Genomic DNA, 11,904 nt, shown 5'->3' with positions numbered 1-11,904 from the left:
TACTGAATTGATTGTGTTTAACTTCTGAAGCAAATTCTCCCTTTATATTTATCCTCTTTTTTTCCTCGTCAAATTTGTTTCTGAGAAGCTGCAAGTAATATTTTTTTTGTATGTATATACATATATATACAAACTTCTATGTTCCTTTCGTTACGGTATTTTTAAAGAAGTTCCTAGATAACAAGCCTAAAGGTTTTCTTCTTGATGAGGTCGATATTGATGATAGTGACGATCTTGATGCTAGTGACGATATCGATCATAACCTTTATACGGAGCTGGAACTGTTAGGACCGAAAAAAGTCAGGTGTCATGTGGAAGCTAGCAAAACAAACCCTCAACAACGATAAACCACACAACAAAAGAGAAATATACCAAAAGAGACACAAATATTTGACGTGGTTCGGTCAACTGACATACGTCCACTGCAGAGATGAGCAATCCACTATAATAAAAAGAGGATACAAAATATCGAAAGAACAACCTCACGAAGAGGCAAACACAAGTAACACACTAACACTTGCCCCGAAAAGTTCTCCCCCTAAACAAGACTCTCAAACCCTTTATGGTTACATTGTGAATACTACTGGATGAGAAGGGCGGATCCTCAATTATAGAACTCCAAACCTTTTCCTACAAGAAAAGGGACTAGCCAAATATGAAAGAATTATATTTTCATTCTAGGAAAAGAAAAACTCAATTATGGTAAATATGTTGTCATTTCCTTCATGAAATAGGAAAACCAAATATAGTAAGAAAATTATGGCAAACACCTAACAGGAACTGCTAACTAGGATCAGAGGCGGATCTAGTATATTATTTACGGGTTCAACTGAACCCATAACTTTCGACTCGGAGTAAAAATTTGTATGTAAAAATTTATTAAAATTGCAAAAATAGTAGATATGAACCCATAATTTTAAAAATATAATGAGTTCAATATTAAAAATATTAAATTTGAACCCATAAGATTTAAATCCTGAATCCGCCTCTGACTAGGATGAATGGGCTCACTATGGATATAATGCCGGAAATAGACCGATTTTATATCATCCTTCAATTCGAATTAGCAAAAGCAATGTCTCCTTGCATAATATGGATTCCAAACATTTATGATCTGGATATGAATGAGTCGAATGACTTAGCCCTCGGTCTATTAGTATATATATGTATATATATATATATATATATATATATATATATATATATATATATATATATAAACATCAATTTTGCAACGAAATGAAGTTTCAAAAGTGAAAACCAATACAATCCTAAACTTAAATCTACTTACAAGTTGAACTATAGCAATAGACTAACAATGGTTCGAGCTATTGTTGGATAAATACCTTTGGTAGATAATCCTTTAGATAGTACGATAATAATATCTAAATATGCAAATATCGTAGCACGAGTATGGTCGGTCAAATCATATGCGAGTTTTACAAAATCTTGCATACTTTAGGTCGTTGTGATATAGTTTAGGATTGCACATTGCAAATGGAAAAATAGTAGTGACACTAAGAGCCCGTTTGGACATAAGAAATTTTTTCCTTTTTTTTCCGAGATCAGGGTTTGTTCATAAAATTTTTAATTTTCACTTAAAGATGAGTTTTGAAATTTTTCAAAAATTTGAAAAACTCCAAAACGCTATTTTTCAAAATTTTCAGTCAGATCACTCACAAAACTTCAAAAACAATCCAAAATTAAATTTATGTCCAAACACAACTCTAATTTTTAAATACCATATTCACTTGATTTTTTCTTTTTTACTTTTTTTTAGAATTTTACAATTCTTATATCCAAACGCCCACTAACTTTAATTTTTTTTCCCTATTTTACATCATGTCAAAGAGGTCATCATTACTACGGTAGTACTGTTTTTAACCTTTTGCTTGTAGAGTAGGTTGTCATCTCATTATTATAATTAGTTCGTTGCTTTCCATGTTCATGTGACAAGGTTTTTTGTTCGTAATAAAGGCCTGTCTTAACAAATAAAATATATGTCAAGAGTGTGTGCTAATTATGGGTGTCTGACGGTGGGGTCGGGCCGGGCTGGGTAGAAAAATTTAGGAATCATACGGATTGGGGTCCGGACCGATTACAGATTGGGGCTTATCGGGTTTAACGGGTTCAGGTTCATCCGGGTAAAAATGAACCATAAGGGTTATGGGGGTACAAAGGGCAGGGCCGGGACAGGTTAGTGTAATTTTTAAATTTTTTTTTGTATTTTGTATAACTATTGTAAATTATATTAATATAAAATAAAAACCTAAAAAATACAATGAAGATGGAAAAAAATTGCACTTATAAATTGCAAGTGCTATATTTATTTCAAAATTACAAAATTGAAGTTTACATTTAACAAGTAAATTAACAAAAAAAGAGTAAAACTAAATTTTCATGCATAATAATACTTTAAATTAATCTAACAAACTAAAACATTAAGCATAAATACGTCTAATAATTTTAAAATAACACAAATTGTTCAAATCAACTTAAATACGAATTTTCGGAGGACGCTCAAGACAACTCTACATATGCCTCCTTAAACTGCTTGTGTCACACTTTGGATGAAGATTTAAGACTCGACCACAGTTCTTACACTTTACTTTCTGAACTTCTTTATTTTCTTCTACCACCTCAAAGTGTTCCCAAACATATGAGCGCACTTGTCACGCCCCGAACCTAGGCCTGGACGTAACACGGCACTCGGTGCCTGATTACATATGACCGAGCGAACCAACTGGCTGGATGAATCAATATGTGATATCATAACATATTAAATGCGCAAGATAAAGTAACACATGCTGATATGCTAAAAGTCTGAATGATAAAAATCAAAGTGCGGAAATACTAATACAATTTTGAAATATATTTGTAGTCAACATAGAGCTTAATATGAAAAGCCTACGACTCTGTCTAGCTGTTACTCTAGTCTATGAAGCCTCTATTGAAGTACTGAAAACACTGTCTATCTGTAAATACTGAAAGACTGTAAGGTAATGATAATGCCCCTAAAGAACTGGGGATCACCCAATAGCTGGTACGAGAATCCTAGCGCTCTAAATGGACATCAGTACATTTGAATTGCATTGGTATGTAAAGCAACTGAAAGAAAGAATTATAAATGCTGAAAGTGGAACTAAGCTGATAACTGAGAATTGATAATTGATAACTAAAATGATAACTATTGAAGCTGAAACTAAAATAATAGCAGATAACTAGTAACTAAACTGATAATTGGTAACTGAAACTGAACAAAGGAAGTAAGGATATGAATACTCCCTCTTCTGAATGATGAACAGCCTGTTTATCTGAATAAGCTACGGCCTCGGGCCCAATATATATATATATGCACAAGCTACGGCCTCAGACCCAAGTATACGTATACATAACTACGGCCTCAGGCCCAAAAATACATAAAGCATACACTACGGCCTCTGGCCCAAACATGCATAAAGCATAAACTACGGCCTCAGGCCCAAGTATGCATAAAGCATATAAACTACGGCCTCACGCCCAAGTATGCATAAAGCATATAAACTACGGCCTCACGCCCAAATACAGGTGTTCAACATTCAAGAATTTAAAATCAAAAACTGAGAATCATACTACAATACATAATAGTGAAATACTGAATCACATTGAGTTACATGATACTGAAATACTGAATCATACTAGGTTACATAATACTGACATACTGAATGGGACTAGACTGAGACATGTATTCTTGAACTGATTATGAATACCGAAATTTCAACTATATATGGCATACTGAGTAATCTATACTAAGACTTAAGGGCATCAAACCCAAGTCTATATTGAATATGCACTGAGCTCACAACGTTCAAAATGAAAGTCATGCGCGAGTTATGAAGCTAGAGAATAGAAGTTCTACAACTATTCAAGGAACTAGGCTTAACTATATTTCTGAGGCAATTAGTAATGTCATAAAAGAAACGTTGTGTAGGGAGAATCATTAACATTCCCAAACATAGAGAGTTAGCCTCATATACCTCAATTTCGCCCTTTAGTGATACTACAATGATCCACAATACTAAGAACTTTCAATCTACAATAGCAACATCCAATGGAACCCAATATTAGTAACAAATTTCATAACTTAAGTCATTTAGGCATATTATCAAACACCTTGTAGGCATAAATCGTTACATCTCATCACCATATAATTAGTTCATCTATCTACCACCATTCATCAACAATTTATCCTATCATCTTGATTGACCAACTTATAACTTCCAAAATCACATATATGACAAATTGACAATCCATCCACACCCAACCAACTAAATTCCATTAAATAAACATCTTTCAATCTCTATAATAGTTGTGTAATTAAATTGGGAACTTATGATTTCCAATCACCATACCAAAAGTTCCAATACTTATTCATACTCTTATTTCCTTAATAAATCCATACATGCAAGTCTAAGGGTGTAGGATTACCTTTTTAGAAGAAATCTTACAAAACCCTCTTTTGAGTTCTTGAAGAAATCCCTTGAAGATCTAAGTATTTTATGTATAGATTTCATCAATACTAGTGTATAAATGATGGAATTCAGACCAAGATAATGGGTATTGCTTACCTTGAAGATGGGAGGGGTTAGAGGTCTTCAGAGGGTGGAGAAAAACCCTAAAAATCGTCCAAATGAAGTGGAAAAAATAACTCCCGAAGGTTTTATATCAAAATAGGATCGGGTTGAGAAAAAAAGAAGATTTGCACATCCGCGGCGCATGGGGCGCCGTGGTAGTAAAAAATGTGTTTAGAAACTGTAGACATGTGATTTTTGACCCTCCCAGAAATTTCACCCATTTTAGCATAAAATATTTAATTTAGGTCTAATATCGCTATTTCAGCTAATTTTGACTCTTTTACTTTATTTTATTACAAGAAAATAAAAATTACAAAAAAAATAGTTTCATTAATGTTTTGTAGTCATTTTTAATCTTGAAAAATACCAAAAATAGTTTTGTTTTAACGGTCAGTCTTATTTTAATAGTTATTTTACTTAAATAAGATTAACTAATAAATAAGATCGTATTTTAGTCTCGTTCGTGGGGAAAGAATAACATTTGGGCTCAAACGACCCATTTTAGGCCTAATTTTCGAACCTAGCCCATAACAACCCAAGTCAAATACCTACTAAACTAACCCTAATACCCTTAGAACCCTAAAAAAGCCTAAGAGACTAGAAAAGAGATCAGCCACAAAATCAAGAACCCCCCCCCCCTTTGGTGATCGTCTTCTTCGACGAAGAGGTCACCAAACGACCCCCTTTTCTTAATCTCAAAGAGAAGACCCAAAAACCAGTCCACCCCTGAACCTCTGCGACGCCGACCAGCCCGAACCAACAACTCCATCACATCCCAGCGAGCTTGAGTTTCAAATTTGGAAATTTGTCTCTACCTTCTTCATTATTTAGATTTCTTGACATAGTTAATTTCGAAAAGAAAAATTAAAAAGTAGACCTCTATTACTTCAATTCAATTTCGGATTTTGTTCAAATGGAGTTCGAGTGAGCTTTGGTCGTCGTTTGAGGCAGTGGGAGTTCGAGCTCGAGCATTCCAGGGTTCAGTCGTGATTCTGTGTCGCCTCTAATTTCTTGTCGCTGTTTTTATTATTTTGTGATTTGTGCCTTTAAACTTGGTGCCGGTTCTATTTTCCTTAAATTGTTCGGATGTTTATTTTGTCGATTGGTTGGTTGGATGTAAAATTGTCTTTCCGAATAATATTAGGTCATGGGAGTCGGGAAAATATGGAACTCGTTAGTATTTGATTTATATATATATACACCAAAGACCTTAACACAGGGAGAAATGTTAAAGAAAAAAGGAATAAGAATAATGACATTAGAAGCTACAGTAAATGAATTAGAAAAAAAATACAGAAACATAACAACAGTAGAAGAGGAACTAATGAGTATAGAAAATTATGATGCACTAATATGTAATGAAGATAAAAGATTAAGTACAATAAAAATTTTTGCATGTATATATATATATATATATGCTTTAGGATTGGATTTGGTCAAATAAATGGAACTAGTTACTAGAAATGAGCATATCATGAAGTGTTTTATTTAGCTTTTCTTTATTTATTTTACAAATTTAATCGGTAGGAGCATACCTAGGCCGTTATCTCTTGGGTAAGCAAGCATTAGGCTTTTTGTTAGTTTTGAGGCGAGAGGTCGTTCCCATAGTTAAATTTATCCGGGAAATGTCCCGAAGGATTTGTATATATTTTATTCCGGGGAATGCCCCGTAGTACTTTGTAATGGGAGGTCAAAAGTAGAACTTATAGTGTTTAATTTTCTTTATTAGGTGGGGACGGCCTCGAGCCTCTTATGTGTTAATTTTTCTATTTTTGTGTTTATTACCTCAATTCGAATATTTTAAAAGCCGGCTAGATCAAGTATGCAACCGTACTAGTTACGGGACTTGGGGAGTGCCTAACACTTTCTCCCCGAGTCAAATGAACCCTCTTACCCAAATCTCTGGTGCGAACTTGGTTTTGGAGTCTGAAATGTTTTAAAAGGAAAAATTATTTTAAAAACGGTGACCTAGAACACCGAAATCAAAGTCACGTGGCGACTCTGAATTATTTCCTTTTTAGCACAATTTTGTCACTTTTTTATTAAAAATACTTTCAAGCTTTACAAATTCTTTTATTATTTTTAAGAGAGTTTAATGAGGTTGTAAAAAAAAAGGGTGTGACAGAAACGAAATTTGGAGGTGCTCTGTTAATTTACACAGCCGCGCCGCATGGGGTGGCGCGGTAGTGTAAAATTCTGCGCTGCTTTTGGTAATTTGGTCATAACTTCTGGTAGGTGTGTCCAAATGACAAACGGTTTGAAGCGTTAGAAACTAGAATCAAAGATCTTTCATTTGATAGGTTGTGAATCATATAATACCTTATAAAAAAGTAGATATGCTCGTGCAAAGTTTGGTCTTGTGCGTGCTCATTTGGAATTTTAGTCTATCATGAAATTTTCAAATTTGACTTAGACTTAGGCCTCTCCTTGGACCCCAAATCACTTATGATATGCCTCGTACACTTAAACCAATTGATAACCATCACATGAACACTCAGTTAGTGCATCCACAACTGATTCAAATTTACGGGGTGTTACAACACTCTAGAAATACGAGGCATGATTTAACTTGAATTGAGAATTTGAGTTTGAGAAATGAGAGATGAGTGAAGAAATGAAGAAGAGGGGGGGTGTATTTATAGTTTTTCAAAGGGTTAAATTTGTAATTACAAAAGTGTTAATTTTAAAAAAAGGCTCAAAAAGGGCTAGTTGTGCAAATCAATCGTTGGGCAGTGGCTGCTTGGCAGGTGACCGTTGCCAACGATTAACATGGGCTACCCAATCAACAATTTTTTTTTAAAAAAGAAAGTAGTTGTTAATCGGTCTGGGCCGGGCCGGGCCTGTTTAACCAGTTCTACAGTATTTCTGTTGACCGGGTTTGACCGATCCGGTTAACCGGTTGAAAATAGGTGAACGGACCAAATCCCCTACCCCTTTAACCCAGCCCCACCCGGCCCCGTTGTACCGGTCCGAGCCGGTTTCGGTTTCAACCGGTCTGGGCCGGTCCGGAAACTTGTTGACCCGGCCCGTTAGACACCTCTAGCGCTAACGAACTTTTTGTTAGAATATACTATAAGTCATGCGTATTGTTATAGTATTCTTTATGAACAATTATTTATTTACTTGTTTAAATTCAATAAAGTTTCATTTTAAATAGATCATGTGTTGGTTTGTGCGTCCATTGCTTACATAGTAGATGATTTAGTGTATAGAGTTTAGCTTATACACGGAAGATTAAATCATCGGTTCTTGTAAGACATAAAAGTTAATGTTCACAATCTAATGATGGAATTGGACAAATCATCGGAATGATTGTAGCACAAGATTAAGTATAATTTATCTTGATTATGGGAATGATTTAATTCCAACTTCTTGTGCTAGTACATTTTGTATGTATTGAACGGATCAAGTAGAGATGAGTATTTTATACTGACTTTATAAAATAATTTCTCTAGTCCATTTAATGTACTTATACTCTTAATCCTGATATAATTATTATTAGCTGTGTATGTCACTTGTTGTTTTGATTTATTAAAAGGCGAGATTCTTTCGCGAGTCAATAAGCCTGGTAAATTGGATGACAATGATATACATTGGCGAAGTAATAATTAGTTGATGGAATCCATGTCTCAATTTTGAGATTGATGATACTCCTTTATGAAAGCTTATAAGTTTTCATGTGTAAACCCGGCCGGTGGATTTTGTATCCGACACATGAAATAAGTTAAGTGTAAGTCTAAAGGAAGTAATCAATAAATTAAATAGTCAGTAATTTAATTTGATTGATTAGTATCTGAATCTTAACATGGGGAGTTAAATAAGGTTTTATGGAAGAATTTCGAAATTGAACTAAGGAGTGCAATTACGAATTTTTAGTGGAATAATTCGTAATTTATTATGATGGAAATTAGTTTCAGAATTTCGAAATTAATATCATAATAGGAAGCCTTGTTAATTAAATTCTGTGGTCCCTACTGTGCCTAAATAATAGAAAATAGTGGAAACTGTTACTTAGTGGGAAAGAAAACGTGGAAACCGTCCCTTAGTGGGAGAAGGAAACCTAACAGGTTTTGAAAACGGTTTTGACCTAAAAAACGCAGCTATATATATGGATATAAGGGCTGGACGTTTTTGACATGATTCTGACTGCGGTTTCTACTAGAATTTTGCCCACCCAAAATTCTTTTTTTTTGGTTATTGTTTGGGTAACACAGTAGAAGACTGTGGAAATCTGCTAGTGTGTTTTCAACTGAGGAACTGGAGAACGACCTAGATTTGTTGTGTTTACGCTTCAAGAGGTAATCCTAAAATCTCCATACATGCTAGTTGTTTAGATTACACGTGAATAAGATTCTGTTATTGCTTCCGCTGTGGTATATATTCCATCAATTGGTATCAGAGCTTACTCACGTCTAATTAAATAATTAGGATAAACCATAAGGATTAATATCATGTTCTATATGCAAGTTTTGAATTACATGCAAAGTTTGTTTTTCTGAAAACCTGCACTGTTTTTTTTTGGTGTGATTATCTGTTATGGGTTGTGTTGATTATTCTGGAAACTTGATGTATCTTTTTAATATTGGTGATGTTGAGTTAGAATAATCTGAAAATTGAATTTTATCATGTAAAACGGAAAAACACGTTCTGCTGAATTAGGGCAGAAAATCGGAGGTCAAAAAGTTGAGCGGACTCCGATTGACCTGAAACTTGGCAGGTCCATGCGAAACGGCCCAGTGAGCAATACTCATGAAAAGACTGAAGTCATTTTTTGGGCGTTCGGGGTCGTTTAGATGGTGTTTTTGCTGTTTTTCTAAAATTCTGAAATTTTTTTAGTTGTTTTTAATTCCAGAAATTGTGGGGATCAATTCCCTTGGTCCCCGGGCTTAAAAAATCAGTGATATAATGTTTTTACACGTTGACGTAGGTCTTCTTCCATATCGGATAAAAATATTATGAATAATCACTATGTTATACTAGTCATTGATTATTTGTATTTACTCTCCATCTGAGTATGCATGTTGGTTCAATGGGACTAATATATGTTGAATGTTGATATTCACTTGGCTTAAATTAACAGTTTACTCTCCATATGAGTATGACATGTTTAAGTTTATGGAGTGAAAATCTGTCATTATATATGTATATTGCAAGAATAGCTTCTTTCCCATCGAAATTTGTTGTTCAAGGTGCATAGATTGTATATATATAATGTGTTTTGAATTTTAATGTTCATAATACAAACTGATTTGATCTATTTAAATATTTAATGTCTCCCAGATTAACAATGATTGCTTTTAATCCCCTTACTGCCATTCTTACCCAAAACAAACTTGAGGGTCCAAATTATGTTGATTGGAAACGAAATTTGGATATTGTTCTAATTGCTGAAGAGTACAAATTTGTGCTCGATGAGGTGTGTCCAGAAAAACCTGGAGATGATGCCACAGATGATGAACAGAAGGCTTACCAGAAATGGATTAAGGCTGATGAGATGGCGCGGTGTTACATTTTGGCATCCATGTCGAATGTTCTGCAACATCAGCATCAGTCGATGGAGTCTGCTTATGACATTCTGGAAAATCTCAAAGAAATGTTCGGAGATCAGAATCGTGCGGCTAAGCAGACTGCCATGAAAGCCCTTCTGAATACCAAAATGGTTGAAGGTTCATCGGTCAGGGACCATGTTCTGAAGATGATGAGTCTTCTGAATGAACTGGAGGTCCTTGGAGCTAACATTGATAAGGACACGCAGGTTGAAATGATCCTGCAGACTTTGCCTGACAGTTTTCAGCAATATCGCCTGAATTATAACATGAACAAAATGGATTTGTCCCTTGCGAAATTGTTGAATGAGCTGCAGTCGGCAGAGACTATTATCAAGTCCCAAGCTCCTCCCGTGGCATTGAATTTTGAGGCAGGTTCTTCTTCTAAGCCGAGAGGCGGGCAGAAAAAGAAAAAGGCTCAAAAACCCTTTGTTGGTGGCGCGACTGCTGGTGTGAAAAAGGCTAAGGGCAAGTGTTATCACTGCAAGCAGCCCGGGCATCATAAGAAGCAGTGTCCAACTTATCTGGCCAAGCTGAAAAATAAACCAGGTGATTTACATCTACTTGTCATTGAAACATTTTTAGCGGCTGTTTCTACCATGTCATGGTGTGTTGATTCGGGAGCCACTAATCATATCTGCACTTATTTGCAGGGGTTTCAGGTAACGCGGCGGCTAAGTAAAGGAGAAATCAATGTTTATCAAGCAGACGGTTCAGCAGCCTCAGCTTTAGCATTAGGAAATATTAGTATTTCGTTTGGTAGTGGTAGAGTTTTAGCTTTAAAAGACACATTATATGTACCTTCCGTTAGAAGGAATTTAATTTTGGTTTCTAGCGCTATGAGAGATGGTTATGATTTTAATTGTCATGACGTTGATAAATGTGTTATTACTCATAATAAGCGTTATCTCTCTTCGGCTACATTGATTAATGGTCTTTTTGTTGTTGACTCTATTCCTAAACCGTTACCACCTAAAGAACTGAATAATGTTGATTTACCAAGCAAGAGAAAACGTTCTTCTGAATTGAGTGAAACATATTTATGGCACTTGCGTTTGGGTCATATAAATCTGAACAGAATTTCCAGGTTGGTCAACAATGGACCTTTAAGTTCATTGAAAGTGGAGGCACTATCAACTTGTGAATCTTGTTTAGAAGGGAAAATGACAAAACGAAATTTCCCCTCAAAAGGAAATCGGGCAAGTGATAAATTAGAATTAATTCATTCTGATTTGTGTGGTCCAATGAATGTCCAAGCAAGAGGTGGTTTTGAGTATTTTGTGACTTTCACAGATGATTACTCAAAATATGGATATATTTATTTGTTGCGTCGAAAGTCTGAATGTTTTGAAAAGTTCAAAGAATTAAAGACTGAGACTGAAAAACGACATAATAAACATATCAAGACACTACGATCTGATCGTGGTGGGGAGTACCTCTCTACAGACTTTATTGGTTATTTATCAGAATGTGGAATTACATCTCAATTATCTGCACCTGGAATTCCACAACAAAATGGTGTAGCTGAAAGAAGAAATAGGACTCTTATGGAAATGGTTAGATCAATGATGAGTTATTCCGATTTGCCTTCGTCTTTTTGGGGACATGCCTTAGAAACGGCGAATTATGTTCTAAACTTAGTTCCTTCAAAGTCAGTACCCTTGACCCCTACAGAATTGTAGACTGGGCGCAAGCCTAGTCTGCGGCATATTCGAGTTTGGGGTTGTCCGGCACATGTGCTAAAG

The 11,904-nt window shown here is 35.1% G+C and overlaps 1 protein-coding gene and 1 long non-coding RNA gene across 2 annotated transcripts; both read left to right on the top strand.

Moving 5' to 3' along the window:
• Positions 1–9,900: 9,900 nt before the first annotated feature.
• Positions 9,901–10,397, top strand: LOC142163522 (uncharacterized). The gene is made up of 2 exons (XM_075220822.1): positions 9,901–10,279; positions 10,387–10,397. The coding sequence occupies exons 1-2, from the start codon at positions 9,901–9,903 to the stop codon at positions 10,395–10,397; spliced, it is 390 nt and encodes a 129-aa protein (XP_075076923.1).
• An 8-nt stretch (positions 10,398–10,405) lies between these two features.
• LOC142162617 (uncharacterized) lies at positions 10,406–11,113 on the top strand. The gene is made up of 2 exons (XR_012693842.1): positions 10,406–10,708; positions 10,813–11,113. It is a non-coding gene; the product is annotated as an uncharacterized LOC142162617 (long non-coding RNA).
• Positions 11,114–11,904: the final 791 nt, after the last annotated feature.

Source organism: Nicotiana tabacum, chromosome 8, assembly GCF_000715075.1.
Source record: "Nicotiana tabacum cultivar K326 chromosome 8, ASM71507v2, whole genome shotgun sequence".
NCBI classification, from domain to species: Eukaryota; Viridiplantae; Streptophyta; class Magnoliopsida; order Solanales; family Solanaceae; genus Nicotiana; species Nicotiana tabacum.
This window is presented reverse-complemented; position numbering and strand designations above follow the sequence as displayed.